The sequence below is a fragment of the Tenebrio molitor genome, chromosome 8, assembly GCF_963966145.1.
Source record: "Tenebrio molitor chromosome 8, icTenMoli1.1, whole genome shotgun sequence".
NCBI lineage: Eukaryota > Metazoa > Arthropoda > Insecta > Coleoptera > Tenebrionidae > Tenebrio > Tenebrio molitor.
Window position 1 is genome coordinate 678290 of NC_091053.1, and position 20893 is coordinate 699182.

The 20893-nt window shown below is 38.8% G+C and overlaps 1 protein-coding gene across 1 annotated transcript; it reads right to left on the bottom strand.

Moving 5' to 3' along the window:
* Positions 1-1827: 1827 nt before the first annotated feature.
* On the bottom strand, positions 1828-19557 carry LOC138136200 (uncharacterized). Its single transcript, XM_069055258.1, has 6 exons — positions 19369-19557; positions 9864-10072; positions 9617-9752; positions 4863-4996; positions 2474-2672; positions 1828-2417 (listed from the first exon to the last, which is right to left on the bottom strand). Exons 1-6 carry the CDS (start codon positions 19421-19423, stop codon positions 2335-2337), a joined length of 816 nt encoding a protein of 271 aa, XP_068911359.1. The 5' UTR covers positions 19424-19557; the 3' UTR covers positions 1828-2334.
* Between the last annotated feature and the right edge of the window lie 1336 nt (positions 19558-20893).

A 20893-nucleotide genomic window follows, 5' to 3' on the forward strand; every position in this document is an offset into this window, starting at 1 on the left:
AAATATTTTTTCCGAGTTCTACATGAAGCCAGAACCTCGTGGTTAAAATTTCTGCACAACTTTCAAAATCACCCTGTATAACTATTGATGATAAAAAATTTCATAAAAAATCACATTTATGGATTTCTTGAAGGTTCCGCGTTAAGACCAGTCTTATTTTTATTTACTACTACATTGCAGATTTTTCTATGTCATACATTTTTTCCCCGCGGATGACTATTCAACTTTCTTTGATCTGTGATTTCTGAAATTCCATTTGTTGCAAAACCACACGCCATCGATGTGTACGTTGAAAACTTTCCCATTGCAGAAATATTTTACTGTCGAGGTGTCCGCTGGTTCTTTTTTTCCAAAGAAAAATACATTTTCAAATATTTTCGATTGGAAAACGTTGCACAGTGCAGTGGTGGTCCCGAGAGCGGAAAAAAGGGGACGATCGCGTAGCATTAAATAATATAATTACATTACAACGAACCCACCCTAACGTCATGAAACAGAACACTCCCTAATTAAGCGGAGTGATAACAGCAATTATAATATAAAATGTGTCAGGGGATGCTATTAGGATGGCGCAGTCACACCAGGGCGTGGTTGCTTTCTATGCCCTGTCACATGTGACACGAACTTGTGAATTGCCAACCCCTATTGTTCTAATGAAACAATGGTTTTTACCACCGCCACTAGAGTACACTTTTTAATCATTAAAGTTGCGTGCGGTTGCGATTTGCACTCTCTTGAATTAAACTCGTTTCAAAGAGATTTGCTTCCGAATGTTTCACATTTTTGATACAGATCGTAGCGTTGTTTAATTGTTACAAATATTTTTCGATGTCAACGACAAAGCATAATTAATAAACGCACGTGCATAATTGATCAAAGTTATAGTTCTAAAACCGAAGCACGCTCATTCATTTCTCTTTGATATAGTTAGCCACATAGCTAGAACAGTTCTGACTATTGGAATATTCAAGACCAATTAAATTTGTCTTTATTCTCAACTTAGTCGGAAGTTGTTTGTTAACAATTTGTGTATATCAGATTGTTGAAAAAGCCACATTCGAAATTGCCGAAGTCCAAATTTTGGACTTCGCGAAATCAAAACTTTGTTGTACGGCGATTTCAAGAGTGGTAATTTATTGCAATAATATTTACTTACCTTGAAAAAACTCGCACTGAAGTGTTGAGAAAATACAAAATCACAAGAAGAGACATTTCTTTGTTGCATTTTGTGTAAAGAGGAACTAAAAATTAGGAAGATTCGGTGGATTAGTAAGTTGGTTAATAAACTTGTAGGTTCTCGTTAAATGAGCTAAATCCTTTGTGGTAAACTTCCTGACATCATGTCTTCAGTTGTAGAGAAGATCACAGCTCCGACGTCGAAAGAAAGTTCAGCGGAAATAAATGATGCAGTAGGTGGCGTTCCATTGTTACGGAACGATACAGAAATTCGCACAGAGGCTCTATTATTTGAGATAGAGCAGGATCGGCAAAGTTAGTTAGGACGCTTGTTTCATTGAATAGTAATAGCGTTAATTGTGGTCGAGAAAAGGATAATGGCAGCCGTAATCCGAATTCGGGTAAATTTTCGAATAAACCGTTCCGACTTCAAAGATGTCTAATGGAGAGTAAAATAGAACGAAAGATAACCAACTTTCATTTCCTGTGCGATGGGGATGAGTGGAACCTATAAACATTGATATTGTGAAAACACATTTGTCTGTTTTTGTAGCTATCTAAAAATAAACCCGCGATAAAATCGAAACGTTCCGACGAAAATACAAGGGGGAGGTTCAACTTACCTACCGGGGGTGAATGACACAGGGTGGGTTAAACATAACGACTTTATTATTACGTTATTATTATTATCACAGATAACAATTTTTTAATTGCCAACAAAATCGGACGTAAAATATGTGGGTGATAGTGAACATCTCTGAAGAAGACTTCCACGAAACGTCCTCCGAAACAAGACGTGATTGTCTGTCGAAAGCAAGCGGACAAAAAATAAGCGCGAGCGATAATTGTGGTGGTTATTTCGTAGAAGCTTCCCCTTACATATCTGGTCTAGTCTATTAGTATAAAAGTACATAAAACTTACACTATTGTCGAATTTGAAATTGCTGATGTCGTGACAACAATATGGCCGAATCTCGTTACATATACAGAGTGCTGAAAAAACTGCAAGCAAACTCGAATCGAAACAGAACGGTACAAGGCACGACATGAGGGAATTTCGACGAATCCGATCGACAGCGCAACAGGAAATTCCAGGACGACAACGACGGAGCAAAACCACGACACCAGCAACTAACAAAAATAAACCGACCAATTTATCTAAACGCGTATAATTAAAAAGAACAGGACGCCCAGCAGGACGGTGTGGCAGGGAGCGGGCCCGGCCGAGTCGAGTGCGCTCACTGAAAACATCAAAATAAACAATGTAAGCAGGAACGATCCGGTTGAAAAACAAAACCTTTTTCAGGGACCGGATTCCGAGCGCTGGCCAGCTCGAGGACGGCCTCCTCGTAGTAAATCTCCGACACCTCGGCCGCGCAACGCAGGATCAGTTTACCCCGGTTGAAGTGATAGGCTTCGAGCTTCAGCTCGAGGGACAGGTCGCTCCAGTGGGCCTCCTGGACTTGGCGGGGAAGCATGCGAGGTGTGAAGCTCACCTAGTTTTCAACAGATTGAGATTTAGACGGGTGGAGCGAAAAGGGGGTGGCAGGAGGGTGGGGGTGGGTTAAAAATAGTAGAGAATGCGTAAGTAGAAGATTTAAATGTGGTCAAATAAAGTTAAAGTGGAAGAGAAGGTTATAAAAAGTGAAAAAATAGGAAAGGAAGCAAAGAAGCATGGGCAGAAGTGAAAAAGTAAATTGAAATGAGATTTGAGATAAAAATGAAGGAATTTGGCACATGAAAAAAAGAAGAAGTGACAAATTTATAACAAAATAACTCAATGGAAATTGTGTTAAAAAAACGAAGATTATACAGGGTGATTTTGAAAGTTGTGCAGATATTTTAATCACGAGCTACTGGCTTCATGTAGAACTCGGAAAAAATGTTTAAAAAATTCTATGTAAAAAAAAAATAAAATGACATTAATTTTTTGAGCTACAATTTTTTTAAATTGCTTTTAGTTTTCTACGTTGTCCTACAACCTCGTAGGTAAAATTTCGGCATATATTAAAAATACACCTTGTATATCATGTTTTATAAAATGTAGTTGGTCACAGTAACTAGAAGAAAAATGAGGACTTTTAATGCAAAATTGAAATATATACGTAGTTAGAAAAAAAAATTGAAAAGGGTAGGTAGAAAAAAAAAGTATTTTTTAAATAAGAAAAGAAACAAAATGTGAAATGTTAGAGGAATTATGAAAATTATATTCTTAAAAAAAATTCTAAATAACTACTGTAAGTAAATGCAACACAACTAAAAAAATACAATAAGGAAAAATAACAGTGAATGAATTAAGCAAATAACGCCGAAAAAAAATCTTCAAAGGAAAGTTTTCGTAAATCAGGATTGTCTTAAGTGGAGACACTTTTTGTATTGTTTGAGGAGAAATTTTAATAAACACCCGATACAATTATGTTAATATACAGTGTGTCCAAAAAGTCTGGAAACACCCCAATAAAATAGAAACGAATGATTTTCGAGAAAAACGCAAAAACTAACGTTTTCAAAAAGCTTTCTGTTTATGGTATCTGTTTGCTGTTTTTGATGACCTTGAAAGAGTTATGATGTCATCAGAGGTTTTTTAAATGGCAACGTCGCATTTTTACTACCGTTTTTAATAGATCTTTTAATTGTCTAACCGACAGTCAAAAAAATTTTCAATTTACATAAGAAATCTCATGAAAAAACAGATTTTTTTTAACATGATAAATGTTTCAAGGTCATCGAAAAGACCTAAAAGAAAATATCAGCAGAAATCTTTTTTAAAACACTAATTGACCTGTCTGGATTTTTTTCAAAAATTATGCGTTGCGTTTTCATTTGGGTGTTTCCAGATTTTTGGACACACTGTATGTTTTCCTTTTTCTTGTCTCGTTATTCTATACTGTGAATCTGGTGTAGTTATGTCACGACTCCACCCCAAGCTCTTCTAGCTACCCCAATTCAAAATTTTACACCCTACATTTTTATGGTGAATTGTGAAAGAGGTAATTTTATGTAATAGGTCTGTGTAACTGATTGTTATGAATTGTGAATATTTTTATCGATTAGACAAAAAAAGTTGGCCTGGTTACAGTAACGAAAACAAATGAATAAAACACTCAAAGCATAAATAGATTGGAAACATATTTAATTATGCAATTACCAGCAACAAAAACAAACATAAAATCAACAAAATCTGTGTTCAAATTTCAAAACAATTAGGTAATAAATATTGTAATTTTAATTAAATGAAATGTATAAAATGGTCATTCTTTATTATTTAAACGATTCTGAAACGCATTTTGAACATTTTGAAAATTTGAAACAGTTCTGTCAATAGTAAAAATAAACTGAAACATTTAAATAACAGATTTTTTGAAAAACGTCGCAGATAACACCGAGGTGGCGACACCAGTTAAAAATCAATTAGCAATTTCTAACTTTCATTTGATTTCGTCAGGATTAGTTAAAATTCCCGAAGAACAAGTTCAAGAGTTAACTGAAACCGCGTCATAAAAACTCATTAACAAGTTGACGAGAAGAAAATGTGAAAAATGTTGGAGATTCGACAGAACGTCGCTCTTTTATGCTTTTTAAAGATCGAATTTCCTTCTGATGGGTTTCGAGAGCAATGCTTCGGATTTAGCGTCAGATGTGGGGACGCAGGATATAAAAGAGTAATTGAAATATTTCGTCCGTACCGTCGAGTTGTTCAGCATGAATTTGAGCCAGGCCGGGGGGCGTGCTGGCGGCGAGCTGCAATTTGCACGGAGGACGTCCCCGTAGTCCAGGGGCTCCCGGCCCACGCTTATCGTTGGGGGGTACTGCGGCAGCTCTGCACAGAAAATCGAAATTTATGACAGGTGTCCGAGAGGACAACATGGACAAACTTGTTTGCCTGAACACGGATAAATTTCAGGTGCTTCTCTCGCCAATTTATTGCAACGTGTGGCGCCTGAAATTTACCGACACAATTTTATTACTTATCGAGTTATTAATCAAACTGGCTCCGCTGTGCTCGTAAATTCTACACAAAAATATCAAACGGCCAGAATACGCGCCAGATTTTAACCCAGACGAATCGCTGAGGCTTTCCAGAGCCAGATTCGGGATGGGTACGGTGGGGATGGGTGCGGAAGGAAGGTAGGGGGTACTGAGAGGTTGATACCTGTGATATGAGACATATCACGATGTGAAACCTCTGAAAAAAACCCACACCTGGTCAGGCGCCACCGGGGTTAGAACCCGGGACCTTCCGAATGCAAAGTGGCGCGCTAGGCGCTTGGGCCACAGTACTCGGTATTTTATTTCCAATGAAATCTTCAATTTTATCTCCATCTTTGCTGGAGCTACAACAATCGAACGAGATGTCGGGGTGTGTTAAACATTTTTATTCGCACTAATGAGATAATCCTACATCCCTCCGAATACACAAGCGTGGAACTGACATGAATGAACCAACCCTCCATCATTAATTCATCTTAATTAGCATCTTTATTGTACTCATCTATACGAAGCCGCTAAATTCCTACATGTCATGCTAATTATCGCATACACATCAGCATAACTAACCAGGAAAATTGAGTAATTTTCACTCCACTTGTTGTAAAAATTTAGTCCGGGGAAGAAGTTCAAGAGCTCTGCCAGATTGAGTTGAGTTAGTTTGTTTAGAAGATCCTCGCAGAGCATTCGCTGTCCGTTGGTGCAGAAAATTGCAAAAGTGTATAATACACGACAGCCGACGCGTCAAAAACGATTGCTATTTTTAAATCTCGCTAAAAATATTTTTCACACCCCCGTGATTAATGACCAAACTCCGTTTTACGACAGGGTATTTTTTATTTAATTGCGTAATTAATTCCGGACGAAATTCGGCAAAAATGGATTTTCTAAGTAATCGAATTAATATTGATCCGGCGAAATTAACTCTTCCGCGATTTTTCATCGACTCCTGTTTAGTAAGCCGTGTCGGGACTCGCGTCGCCTCCTTTTAATTAAGAAAGGACTCCGGAGGTCCTGCCAATTTTTTCGGAATTGTTGGCGAAACATAGATGATTAATAGTAGTGGGGATCTGAAGATCGAAACTTTATCTTTCCATCTTGTAGAGTTGACAATTATAAAAAGGGGGTGAGTCGATGGGCGACGTCACATCTGGTGGCGCTCCCTCCAAGAACCCTTCAAGTGTGGGAAAATCGATAAGTCCTGGAAAAAATTAGCAAATTTGCAGGAGTCCGCTCTCGTGCGGAGGATAGATTGCGCGGCGCTCCGTGTCCTGTTTAAATATTTGTTGGTCCTTTGTTTAGTAAAAGGCTCGATTCCGAGATTCGACACGTGTTTCCTCTTCTGCTCGGGATTACGTAATAATGCTCGGATGCATGTTGCATGGAATAAGAAGAGATGCTCTGCAACAAGGCTCCGGGGAGAGCAGCACCTAAGACTTTGCCAACTTTGCCAGAAATAATCACAATTTCCGCTCGAACGCGCCGTATAAGATCGCATTCGCTGAAATTGATATCTGTAGTATCTGCCGGGCTCTAGTGAGGAAACTTGAGTGAGGCGGTGTAAAAAGACTGAAAAATATTAAGATTAGGGCTTGATTAGGGGCAAAATTTCGATGGAAAAATGTGGAGAGATAAGGAAGTAGGCACCACATGAGGAGGAATGATTCGAGAGAGAAGCAAAACAAGAGTATTTGAAATAATTTAAATATCGAGACACAGAAATTTAATTCTTAAGATTTTCCATCAAGTTGTTTTGAATATGGACTGATAATAAAGATTTACAGAAAAAAAAAATTGAATGTCTATAGCTTTTGCAATTATTGAGTAATCCCAATTTGCCTGCCCCATTTGAAAGATAGTTTTATTCACTATATAAGGATCATAAGTTAAAAATCTAACCGAGTATTGTGGCCAAGCGCCTAACGCGCCACTTTACATTCGGAAGGTCCCGGGTTCTAACCCCGCTGCCGCCTGACCAGGTGTGGGTTTTTTCCAAAGGTTTCCCCACACCATCACATCGTGGTATGTCTCATATCACAGATAAGGCGAATTCTGGGTCAGTAAACCTCTCACCACCTTCCTTCCGCACCCATCCTCACGGTACCCATCCAGAATCTTCCCGTCAATGTGGCTGAAAACGCTCTAGAAAGCCTTGCTTAGTCAGGTGTCTCTAGTTAAATCTTTTTGACGTAGGAGTGACACAAATGAGTGCTATCTGATTAAACCATTTCATTTCATTTTTCAATCCCCAAGAAGGTGTAATTTGAAAATGAATCGTTTTGAGATCGAAATTAATTAAAATGTTAAGACAAATCCTTTGGGGCACTTTCAAGAATAATTTCAAGCTGTAGCAAGTGTTAAAAATAACTGCAATCCATAAAAACAAACACTTAATTACGTCTGATTGTTAAGCTAATAAACTGCTCAGTTTGCCCGCAGGAAAATATTTTTTTTCAGTTTCAGGATAAACAAACTGAACGACAGCGACAGCGAAGCTCTCCGATCTGGAATCCCGTTTTATGCCACCTCCTTTGCATTTATCGTACGTCATTATCATCCATCAATTGATTTTTCCCAATTTAATAGCCGAAGTTCGGCGACATTTTTCAGAGTTATTCTCGTGTCTTCAATAACGACGACGTTTTTACATGCTCCGCGATAGGCAATAAACAGTTTATCCCCACATCGAATTTTTTCTCGAGATCGATATTTCAGATGTCGACGTCATGTTCAGCTCGGGGGATTTAAATTTTGTTGCGTTTAAAACGACATGCACTTTATATCAATCTAAATTGGGGACACTAAGTCGACAGAGAGGCAGTTTGAATGCTAAACAAGTCGTTTAACGTAGCGTCAACTTCGACAAGACGCCGAATAAATTAACAGACTCCTTCGCAGAAATAAACAAAATGCCGGAGAGTTTGGTGCTCTTGTTTCAACCGGAGGATTCGAAAATAATCACTGAACATTCAAAGCAAAGCGAGCAAATACGGGAAATTTGTTTACATTGGGTCGTAATTAAAACAATTTTGCACGATTTTCTCTGCAGAAAATGACACTCCAAATGCAGGAATATTCCTGCAGTTATACGACCTGGATCTTTATTTCTTTATATTACTTGAATAGTTATATTAAATTAAATTAGATCCAGTAGAAGCGAAGCGGTGTTGTGTGTTCCTCAGAGATCGGTATTGGGACCTCTTCTATCCTCCAATTATTTACACTGATACTGTTGACGCCCTATATTCCAATATTTTGATGTCTACAGATAATTTGACATTGTTGAAAACGCTCTTATTGCTTTTTCTCCTCGTTAAATAATTAAAGCCCTTGAAGTTTATCGCTTTTAGGGAACATATCAATTACATCGAATTTATATTTGATCGATCCAAAGTAGCTCAGCGAGTTGTTTACGTCATGTTTTTCATAAAAGTCGAATGAAGAATCATAATTTGGACACAAATACAATATTTTTTCAGCGTTGCTGAAAAATTCATATTGTCCTGGGTTTGTAAACGAACGCTCGATGAATTTTAACCAACTGAATGATTGCATTCTCTGCAAGATGATCTATCGGCGAATATCGATGCAAAACAGTAACTTTAATTAATTATTGGTATCCATGTAGCAATATCAGACGTGTTCAAGCTATCAATTACGTAATTCTCTTGTGTATTCATCGACTCAAATAAATTCAATGCAAACGTGGCTAATGGACCTTAAAATAAATAATATCTACATTTGCACGCCAAAGGTTTTGTATACATATAATAACGGAGTCATTAGCGGCATGTAATTGGGAAATTGTAATACGGGTCGAAAAACAAAGTGCTCGATTTGCTATTTTTGTAAATGAGATGTAAATATTTTTCTTTTGGTTTTGTTAGTGTGATCCTCAACAAAAACTGAAATGCTTTTGAAAATACCGTTGAGGCAATGAGATTGTAGCCTTTGTACTAAGCTGCTCTGGAGCCAGTTGAATGTATCATAATCGCTGGGACACTGTCAAAGTCGAGTGCTTGCCAGAGAATATGGTCATCATTGGCAGCATTCACTTCCGATGTGTGAGTCCAGAGGACTGGATAAGGAAAACATTTGAAAAAAACCTCTTCCAACTACAGTCCGGCCAGGGATTCGAACCCCGGACCTCCCAAATTGAAACCGGACGCGTTTCCCACGCGTCTACGGCACTCGGTATTCAAAAATATTTAGATCCGCAACATCGTAAAGAGATAGACCCTTGCAGAGTCATCAACAGCTGTCATCTGCTTGCGTTGTGTGTTGCATATTTACAAAATCGGAGCTATAAGAGAAATTCGCTTAACAATATCATTTAGAAGAAGAGAAACTTCAAATTTATGATTGTTGTGTTTTATAAATTTATTAATATTTCCGGAGTGAAGTTTAGTTTGATATTTCAGAGAAACATAAATCTTTTAGTAGTGGCACTTACGTACGACCAACATTGACTTAACGGCCGTCTGCGTAGATGCCGGCTCTTCTGCTGTTGTAACTTCGCAACTGAAGTTTCCCGAAAGTTGAAAGTCTATATCTGTAAGGACGACTTGAGTGCTGTTGGAGCGATTCATCTGCAAAAAGCAACAAACAGTTCGTAACTCCTTCACAAGAAATTTCATCACGAGACAAAATTTAATCGCGATAATTTTTCAAATTTTCAGGCATGAAACTGTGTTACTCACATCAACGTTGATGGCCTTGAAGGGAAACAGTTTGGTGGTGGGTTTCTCGCTGGGGGTGTACCTGTAGAACTCGTAAGTCCCCCTGTACCACTTGACGTAGTACAAACTGGCCCCCTCCAGGTCGTAGGAGCATATCAGTGTGGCATGTCGCGACTTCTCCACGGTTTGCGGCCTGATAGTCAAAACGACGTCCTTCAAAGCGAAGACGTCTGAAACATTGTCCAAATTGGAGCAATTCCGGAGTAGATTAGGGCCTAAATGACCAGCAACAATGGTCGAAGACGAGCAACAACGGGGTCAGGAGGACAAGATAAGTAGTGTCGAAGGAGTGTGTGTTTGCAACATTACAAGTGCTTTGTTATGTGTTCTCGAGTGAGTTCCGTAACGACGTAAAAACTCTTGTACTTCCATCAACAAGACGACTACAAAACAATTTTATGCCCGTGGGGTCGCGACTACACTCGAAAGGGGTTGTTAGTGGACACGTCTTTTAAGCCTGTTTCTTTACGGCGACCTAATAAAATATACAGACGCGACATTTTCATTCATTATCGAGAGGGAGCTTTATTCCTGCAGGCATTCGATAAATCTTGTGCAGAAATAGAATAATGGGGCCGATACCGAATGGAGCTGCGGAGGATTGAGACTTACTCGATTAAGGGAAAAACCAAACAGTTACCATCTCCGGATTATTTATTTCCACACGCTTAAGTTCAGACTGTAATTACTTAAGTGAACTAAACTAACTAAAGGTCATTTTTAACACAAGTATGAATTATCGAAATAAATTTGCTCGAAATGAGTAATCGAGACAAGAAACTAAACAAATTGGAGTGATTTGATTCAAAACTGAAAAACTGCCTTGGTTTGAGCTGTATCTACAAACTAACAATATTACCAATACATTCGTTTTGTGGATTTAATATTTGCTCATTATGAAAGCTTTGATCATCGTAGCTATCATTAAATACGACAAACATATTTCAAGGGACTGTTTCTAGTAAAATATATGCTTATTAAGTTAATTCTGTTTTCAAAATAAAACAAGTGGGATATAGACATTATTACCGTACGCAGTGAAGTTTGCACAACGAGGCCTGGACCGGTAGGTATATTTGTTTTGTAAAGAGGGGAGACATTTTTCATTCCCCCCCGAAGGGGGGCGGGCTGCTGAGACTTTCCAGAGCCTTTTCAGCCATACGGACGGGAAGATTCGGGATGGGTATGGTGAAGATGGGTGCGGAAGGAAGGTGGTAGGTACTGAGACCCAGCATTCGCCTTATCTGTGATACCACGATGTGATAGTGTTGGGAAAACTTTGAAAAAAACCAACACCTCGTCAGGCCGCACCGGGGTTAGAACCCGGGACCTCCCGAATGTAAAGTTGCGCGCTAGGCGCTGGGCCAAAGTACTCGGTATTTATTTCCGATGAAATCTTCAATTTTATCTCCATCTTTACTGGAGCTACAACAGTTGGGCAGTTAAATTTTTAGCTAAATGTAGTGCCGGACCACGACTAAAGTTAATGAACAGTTTACATAATTTTTTTCGTATTGTCTTTTGATATTTAAATTTCATTAATCATTTTTAACAGAAAACGAAAGTTTTTGTATAACAATTTTGCTGTCGTCAAAGCAGCAATAATTGTACGTTTTGTGAACACACAAGTCCAACTTTTACTAAAAAGACTGTCATACTTTGCAATCTCTATCGGCTATTGAAAATCAACGAGTTGTGAAACCACCATTAAAACTTCTCTTATCTCTTGTTAAATGTTTTCCTCAACATCTCTTTTACTTTATGGAAAAAAATATTTGTGAGGGATTTTTTGAAAACATTGTCATTATTATTATTGTTGTAACACTTCACTTTAAGCGTAATCAATTTGAAGTAATCTTTCTCGTGGAATGGTGACTAGTTTCCCAAACTCATCAAACCAGAGCTTAAGGTGGAAGTTAGAGGATCTCCGTTGTTAAATCCAGAGGGCGCAACTAGTCGACGAGTTGTTATCGTGTAAGCCGGGCTTGTAATTCGTAAAGGTGAGCATGGAGGTCGGTCCAGAGCCGATGGTTCGTGAAACCGCCATTAAAATAATTTCTCTCACCTCTTTGTTCACCTCCCCCATTAAAATCTAACCAGTAATGTAATTCGAACTAGTGGATAACTCGATTACGTCGACGCACTAACAAACTTTAATATATAAAATTAGGTAACCCAATAAAGGTTTAATGGCACAACAACTCGATAAAGTTTGGCGTTGTAAAGCGTGCCTTTACAGCCAGGATAATTCCCATAGTACATGTGCGATCCAAACTTGTCGAATTAAACATATTTCGAGGATGGGTGTTGGAGTTTTCCGGCGGCCAGATTAATCTATCGCGAAATCGAGTTAATTCATTGTGCAAGAAACTAATTTTCATACTTCCGATCCGGAGAACTAATTGGCGTGAGCGTGGATAGGTGCGAAATTTGATTTCGCCGTATCGGGACGAAATATCGGGCTAATTGCCTTCGATGTAGAACGGGGCTTAGAAATTTATCACAGCCACTCACACCTTTATGAAAGCCGATCGGCGATAGCGAACGCGATTTCAGCTGTAATTTATAATTATAGAACAAGCCCGTAAAACACCGACAAACAATTCCACGATAAATCAGGAGCGTGGCCATTTTTACGATAAAATACGAAACTGCTTTAATCGCAAATCACGGCCGTAATTTGAGGAAACAGAATTATGTCGTTGGGCTAAATAAGGGCTTCATCTTAGCTTTAATGTACTCGACCCAATCTTTAGTCGATGAGACGAGGCGAGGGTTTGTATTGCTTCCATTATTAGGTTTATTTCTTCTCTAAATCGTGCGTTAATAGGGATTCATTCGAGATTTATTGTTGTTCACCGAGAGCGTCCTGGATGGGACATTTCAATAAAGAGAAGCGAACGTCACCATTGTCTCGTTACACAATTAGCTGGTTAGTACTTTATCAAATTTGCACGAGGCAAAGCCGAGTACCTGATTAGTTCGAGCGCTGTAAAATACCTACCGTACGACATTTGTATCACACTTTTCGGCTGACCAAATGTTTTATTTTGCACTTTCGCAGATTTAATGACATAACAAATGTCAATTTTTTTCAAATGAATTTTAGACGTTAAAAATATAATTGTGTATTTTATTATTATCATCTGAAAATAGAGAGAATTTATAAAATAAACAAGAGCAACATTTTACACTCGTAAAAATGGGTAATTTACCAGCTTTATTGCCAAACGCGACGCCACTGGAGAGCAGATTTTGCGGTGAACTGTCAAAGAAACGTCAATTTTAAAGCAACGGCGTTAATTAATAATATATTTTTCGAAAGGTAGGCAACCAATAAAACGACTGTGTATAGCAAGTATGGATATGTGTACGATCAAGGTAAGACAGCCGTTTCGATAAAACAAAAGATGCGGTAGCACTCTTGATTTGTTTTCTTGTTAGAAAATATAACTGGAGAAACCGTGTTATAGAAAGTTCTCCAAGAAATTCATTTCTGTGCGTGCCAACCCTCGAAACAAAAATTTTGTGATAGCTTAATTAAAATATCGCGCCGTATAACTCCCAGTGCCTTAAAGACAAAATTACGACGGGGCCATAAAGGATAACTTTATTATTAAGCTGAGGAGGGTGCTTTAGCGGAGTTAACCACGTATCCCACTTCTCTAATCATGTAATGGCGAGATTCGTAAATTTGACAAACTTTCTAGCCCCAGAAATTCTTATCCAAACACTCGAGACGTTAAATAAATTCATGCAAAAAAGAGCTGTTTTGAAAGCGGGTTTGCAGACGATAGGTATGCCAAACGTAAATATTCTTGAATAAACATGTTGATTCGAAAGGAAAATAAAGAACATGAAGATTTATCCGTTAGGAGTCGCATTTGCGGGGAAACTTAACCAACACACAATCAGGAACAAGGTTTTTTTTTAAATAACCTGGGGGAGATGTAAACCAACCGAAGAAATTATGGCCGCGTGATGGTAATTTACCTGCGGCCGCCCATCCAAATATTGATCGCAACCGCCGTTGCTTAACACCGTAATAGTAATAAGTGACAACTGGTAGTTTCCGGAATGCGGAATAGTTTCCAGAAGTGACTAATTATAACGGCAAAGACTAAACCGAGTGGTGTTTGCTCGAAATTCATTTGGAACAACACGCCGGAGTAATGTATCCTGGGGGTGAGTTGACCGCAACACGTCGACCTACCCCTAAAACAGTTTCGAATGCAACACTATTGCGAAACGAGCCCTAATTAATTTTCCTGTGCACTTATGAAACGGCAATAAAACCGCTCGAGCTATAATTAATTTACGTACAATTAAAAGTTTTACTGCTCCTTTTTACAGTTTGTTTTGACTCGGCAGTTACATAAATTTACGTAAACAATGTAAAGTTGGTGATGCGATCGCAAGATGCAGACATATGTCTGCGGGATTGCGTGGAAAGGAGTGAAATTATTTATTAAGGGATCACAAGAAGGTTTTCTGTTTTGGGGGAAATTCATGCGATGATATTTTCAAAGCGATGCACTGCACAGACCGCTTTTATTTGCAATAAACTGTGACTTTTGACCTTCCACGAAGCTGCAACGTTTTCACAATGGATTTGCCGTTGATACGACGAAATTATTTGCGTCTGGTAGCAGAGACGATTTACAAATTTTCCTCTAAAGAAGAACCTAATTATTGTGGAGGTCTTATGCTGAGCGCACTTCCTGCAAGTTTGATATTCCTTTGATGGAAAAATAATCAAAGAGGAAACATGACAGAAGATACAATGAACTATGGTTCTGGTTTCATTTTATTTGCAGCAGATTCTAGTTTAATCATGAATAGACGTTTAGTAAATGGATCAAAAAAGATTTTCCTGCAAAGGGAATTATCAAATATATTAAAAAAAAAATTATTGACTTAGCCAGTTCTTTTCTTACTTTTATTATTTTAAACTTCTGACACAGCTGTCAAAAGCAAGCGATTCGAAAACGTATGGCTTAACTTGAAATATCCAGCCGTGAATGTCATTATTATGACAGTTGTCGTGAGCACACTGTCATAAAACATCGAATAGAGATGTGCATGTGTTTCAACAGTTTTAGGAAGCTTAGAAATTGTTTTGAATGTACCGAACGTTGTGGCCAAGTGCTTAGTGCGCCGTTTTGCATTCGCGAGGTGCCAGGTTCGAATCCCAGTGCGGCATTGGATTTTTTTCTGTGGTTTTCCCACACCTTCACATCTGGATATGTGTAAAAACGGCATGCCATTGATAGTCCAATGCTAGCTCACTATTTCCACCCATCAGCACCCTGCCACCGTACTTTCGAACCCATCCCTAACCAGACCCATTCTAGATTCTTTTCCAAAGGCGAGGAATGCCTCAGGAGCTCGTTTTGTCTAGGGAAGAGATAAAAAATGGTTCTTTATTCTGTGAATGATCAGCGTTGCCAAGATCTTTAGTTTAATAATAAAGTGTGCTAGGATTTGGTGCACAATTGTTTTTATGATAATTCCTAAATGTCACGAAGGGAGAGCCTCTTGTTAAGATGTGTGGAATAATCGTGAAGCATCCCGTACATTCCTCCGCGTAATTATGTTAGACTCAAAGTTGGTGGTAAAGCTCTGCAAATTATATGGTTCTCATGCACTACATCAACAAACAAGCAGCCCTTTGTGAGATTTGGATCGTGGCGGCATGTCGAATTAGCCCCGCATTGATTTCCCAGCCGTTGGAAAAAATGTAGCAGAAGTCACGGCGAGAATTATCTTATTTCCCATGAACGTCGACAAAAACCGGGAAGCGGAAGAGCGAAATCGTAAACACGACGATCACGGCGAGGAAACCGGGAACTTAGACGGCAAAGGAAACTACTTTAAGTAGATATTCGTAGCGTGTAATGTGCGTAACAGAGACAGCAGGTCGCGAGGACAAAAATCTTCCCGGTAAGTAATCCTTTGTTTAGAGCGCGACTCACTCCAAAATGTAATCTGATTGAGGCGTGAATTTTTAAAATCTGTGCCGTAGCTCCAATCTTTCATCCCAACAATGAAGCATAGTAATAAATTTATTAGGATGATCCGCAGTTATCGCGGTTATAAACATCCAGACTGCCTTCATAAATGTTTCTCTTGGAACGGCGGGATTAAGGAACTGGGTCCTCCGGACTTTCACGGACAATTAGAGGGGTAAAAGCGCCGAAATAAACAAATCGACGACAGTCGAAACTCGATAAGCGCCTCCTCGGATCGCCATATTTACTAATTTGAAATTGTGGTTTTGCAAAATAATCTCTGCACGATGTAATCTTGGTAATTAAGGAGAGGCAATGAAAGCAAATGCTTTTTAACTCACTTTATTGCTACACCGTGTAATTCTCCTAATTGACAAAAACAGAAGCATCAGTTCGGAGGTAAACAGCGTTTTACTTTACGAGATTTTGTTGTATTTAATTCCATTAGCTGTCACTTAAACGGCAAAGGGCGTCTGACAGAAGTCAAGGTCTCCCCAAGGAGATGCCGATAAGATTACACAACCAGAAACAACGAATTTTATTGCTTTCCAATTCTTAGTCCAACAAATGTAAAGAGAACTTTCGAGAGAGAAAAGCACGATCTGCTTGACCACATATTTTTTGAACGCTCGTTACGTCCATTTTTACAACTGTTTCGTTTTATTACATGAAAAAACAAATGTATCTGGTTGACCACATATTTTTTGAACGCTCGTTACATGCATTTTTACAACTGTTTAGTTTTAATACATGAAAAAACAAATGTATCTGGTTGACCACATATTTTTTGAACGCTCGTTACATCCATATTTAAAACTATTTTGTTTTCATGAAAAAACAAATTTATTTTGTCTGTTCGTTATTTGGGGAATTTATGTCAGGCTGTGTTTCATTCGAAGACATTTAATCCATAATCAACAAATACTTCCACATTGTCAGAGCAACATTTAATTTTCGTAATTAATACAAGCCATAAGTAATAGTATGAAGGCGAACAGCTTTCAGCTCGACGACATATTGCCTTATCTAATTGGATGAGTTGTCTCACAAAAGAGTCGAGTTAATGCAATAACTTGCGTTCACGTAAGTGAAACTGAACTAAGAGAAGCATGTACGAATTCTGATTAATTGCGTGAGTCTATACTAACAGCTTAATGGCGGTTAATGAAAATGGACGGACAAATTTGGAAAAAGACACAAGGAATGAAATGGAAAAGGTAATGTGATGGTCGATCAAATATTGTCACATTTCCGTTATTGGGAGGTTTGTGTTTAAATTCATCGTGTGCGATCAAAGGAATTTATTTGTTTGTTTGCGATAAGTGGTAATGACAAATAAACGTACTTTCCACAAAAATTTACGGGAATATTGCAACACAACAAACAATGGCAGCAACTGAATCAAATAAAACATAAATTGAGCATGATATATTTTTTTGTAATTTTGCAATTTCAATCAAAGCCTGCTACAAGTTTCATCGAATCAGTTCTAATGTCACAGCCCACACTAGATATTGTCTGCTGATAAGTATAAGTAGCACTACTGTACCTGCAATTATGTACCGAGCACTGTGGCCAAGCGCCTAGCGCGCCACTTTGCATTCGAGAGGTCCCAGGTTCTAACCCCGGTGCCGCCGGACATGCTGTGGGTTTTTTTCAAAGATTTCCCCACACCACCACATCGTGGTATGTCTCATATCACCAGTATCAACCTCTCAGTACCTACCACATGAATGGGTGGCCGCTATGGATATTATTCAGTTGTAACTTTCAATACTTTTTTATTTCTTTTAAAAGGAATTCCGTAATAATCAAGCCTTGATGAGGGTTTTCATGAGTGCCTTCATTCAATAGTAGTAATAATGAGTATGTTCCACACAAAAAAATAAGAAAGGACCAATAGTGGAGTCTTGTGGTATGCCGGATAAATATGACAAAGTGATTACAAAGAGATGAGACGTACTTATTTTTTTTATTCCGTCGACAAATGAATTAATGTAAATAGAGTGGGCGTAATACTAACCAGATTATTGCGGTATGGGAAATCGAAGTGCATGTTGAGAAAACAAATAGTTGGGAGAAAGATAAATATACTGAATTGGCATTAGAGAAATAAATAATGAAACATTTCTTCGTTAGACGCTAGTGGAGACATAAATCCTAGAATAGTGTCATTTTGTGAAAAAAATCGCAAAAACACCGTCCACATCCAATCGAATGAATTTCCTCGAGACTGCCGTATTTTCCGCCATAAAGTTTATGAAAATCGCCCATTAAAGTTGTTTCGTTTTAGTGTCGGGAAAGCGCTTTTATTAAACGTTATGCCCACTGTGTGTATTTATAGGGCGTGAAAAGAATTAATGTAGCGAAGTGCGTACAATATTTTTAGAACGAGCCTTGTCTTGTGTGAACATCTGGGAAGATATAAATTATTTCCGAGCACTCTCTGGAAATACACGCCAGGAATTGCATTAACACCTGATGCCGGTCCTGGCAGACAGCACGTCTACACAATTGCAACTGCAACGATTTCGATCGATTGGATTTCCACGCGAAGCTGACACAATGGGATTTGCCGTTATTAACTTCTCGTCTGTCAATATTGCCGAAGAGTGTCAAAAGGAGGCGCTCATCTCGTTCTTGCCAAATTGAGTTATGTTGCGAATCGGAGCGACTCAAGGGTCTAGGCGCGGCCCTCTCTTTTAGTGGAATTTTTGTAAAAATTATCCGAGATCATCGAAATTTTGTGTGTTTGAAGAGAAACACTTTTTGTTTGTGCTTTTAAATTTGATTAGGTTGAAAGGGTAGCGGTTCGGTGTTATTCGGGGTGGAAATGAATAAACAGAACGAGCCAATTTGGGACGGTAAAAATGGTGCAAAGCCGGTTCTGCACGGAAAATTACAGACCCACCGGCCAATCCACACCCAATTAACAATAAAATAAAATTTTTATGAATGGCGCTTAGATAATTTGGAGGAAATGGGCGAAAGAGGACCGCGATAATGCCAGCAATTTAAAAATGTTGATTATAATTGGTGGTCTAACCTGAGGCGGGGGCAAAATAATTTCGTTTCATGCTCCGAAAAACAAGAAGTGTTATATCCGCGGCCCGTGCCTCTTTTATGGGTGCAAAAATTTTCAATGACGAAATAACTTAATTTGGAGTTGTCCAATACCGCTCCGAATCCCCGCATAAATCCAAATAGCTGCCCCCGGAAGTATCTTCGCGATAATTAACCCAAATTCAACCGCCCCCGCATCACGTAAGCGAAAAACGCAATTAGACACCTCATTAATAAGAGATTAGGGCGGTCTTTGACAACTAATTGCTTATTAAAAAATTCGTTTGGCAAGAATGAAATCAGGAATGCGCCCAGACGCGATTAATTAGGGGCACGCAACTGTCGCCGTCGATGATAGCGGGGGCGGGGGCGCGCTACAAGAGCTAGAGTACCTCTTAGCACAAGGACGGCGAGGACGAGCCATCGGGAAAGAGTCATCTTGCACATTTTCTCACATCACTGACCACTGTCACTTCTTCGCCCGGAGGGTGACATGTGTCGGCGCGATTTGCTGATGAAAGAGGACCGGATTTTGGTTGGTGCGCGTCGGACAGAACGTGGATCAGAAATAAAGGAACATCCCCACGGCGGCGGCGACGACCGCGGGGTGCGCAAGCGTTACTCAACGTGCTCGCGAGTTATGTTTATCCGAGGGAAATTCACTGAAAATTTTCATTTGCATGTTTAAGAGAGGGCCACGCGCGGTTTCGCAACGACTTTCCTTTCAAGACCGGACAGGATCGTGAGATTTTCCTTTTCCACAATTTCCCCCCAAAAAAAAAGAAGCACCCGTTCTGTAAAACCTTAACAAATCTTCATTAATTAACCCAGAAATAATAAATACTCTTCTACGATGGTAGAATTTTTTTAGATGTAAGATATTACATCTAAAAAAAAATCTCCACGAAATTCCTTTCTGTTTTCGTAATTTATTCCAAGTGAGTTGCGTAATGTTTTTGTTGTGTAAAAGCTTGAAACCTCTGTGTTAAATTTATCGGTAATGTCCATGTGATCTATTATCAAAATTGTTGCAGTCCATGTTCAGGTGCAGTTTGGTACTCGAGTTTCTAGTTTCTATTTGTTGATTACATGAAAATGCATGTTGCAACTGCGATGCAGATAAAATCAACACTGCCAAACGATTGCTTACGCTGATTTGTTCGAGACTAGTTTTGTACAACACAACTCTCTTTACATTTTTGTTTTCTTTAACAGATTTTAAATTTACGATAACATTTTAGACAAATTACGTGACTCTCAAACGATCAGAATGATATTACTTTTGCTAGTCAAGAGACAAAATTAATATCATATCATAATTTTCATCTCTGTTACTTTCATAATCATCAATATTTTCCTGATGAATTTATTTTGCTGGTATATTACTTTTCTTAATCTCCTGTTGTTGACAGTTTCAGTAAAATTAAATTTTATGGCCAATAAACTTGAGTTTGTTGAGACTATAAAACGATTTTTTATAAGACCATAACATCTTCATTTCCAAAAATAATCTTGTTACAGGTGCGGACGTCCCTGGCAGATACGGAGCAAATTTAGTTAACAGTCCAATCAATACATAATTACTTGCATTAAATTCTAAAATACGAATCGGTTCGTTAGGAAATACTCACGAAATTGTTTAAACAATTTTTAAGGAGTGTTGATTGTAGTTATTGTGGTTTACAGATGAGAGACGTTCGAAAGCGCGGCTGCTGAGGCTTTCCAGAGCCTTTTCAGCCACACTGATGGGAAGATTCGGGATGGGTACGGAAGGAGGGTGGGTAGGTACTGAGAGGTTGATACTGACCCAGCATTCGCCTTATCTGTGATATGAGACATACCACGATGTGAAGATGTGGGGAAACCTCTGAAAAAAACTCACACCTGACCGGGGTTAGAACCCGGGACCTTCCGTAT

Coding starts and splice junctions, on each gene's coding strand:
- LOC138136200 (XM_069055258.1), bottom strand. CDS start 19,423: ATGTGCAAGATGACTCTTTCCCGATGGCTCGTCCTCGCCGTCCTTGTG. Junction 9,753..9,863: donor TCAAGGCCATCAACGTTGAT/GTGAGTAACACA, acceptor TGCTTTTTGCAG/ATGAATCGCTCCAACAGCAC. Junction 2,673..4,862: donor TCATGCTGAACAACTCGACG/GTACGGACGAAA, acceptor GTTGAAAACTAG/GTGAGCTTCACACCTCGCAT.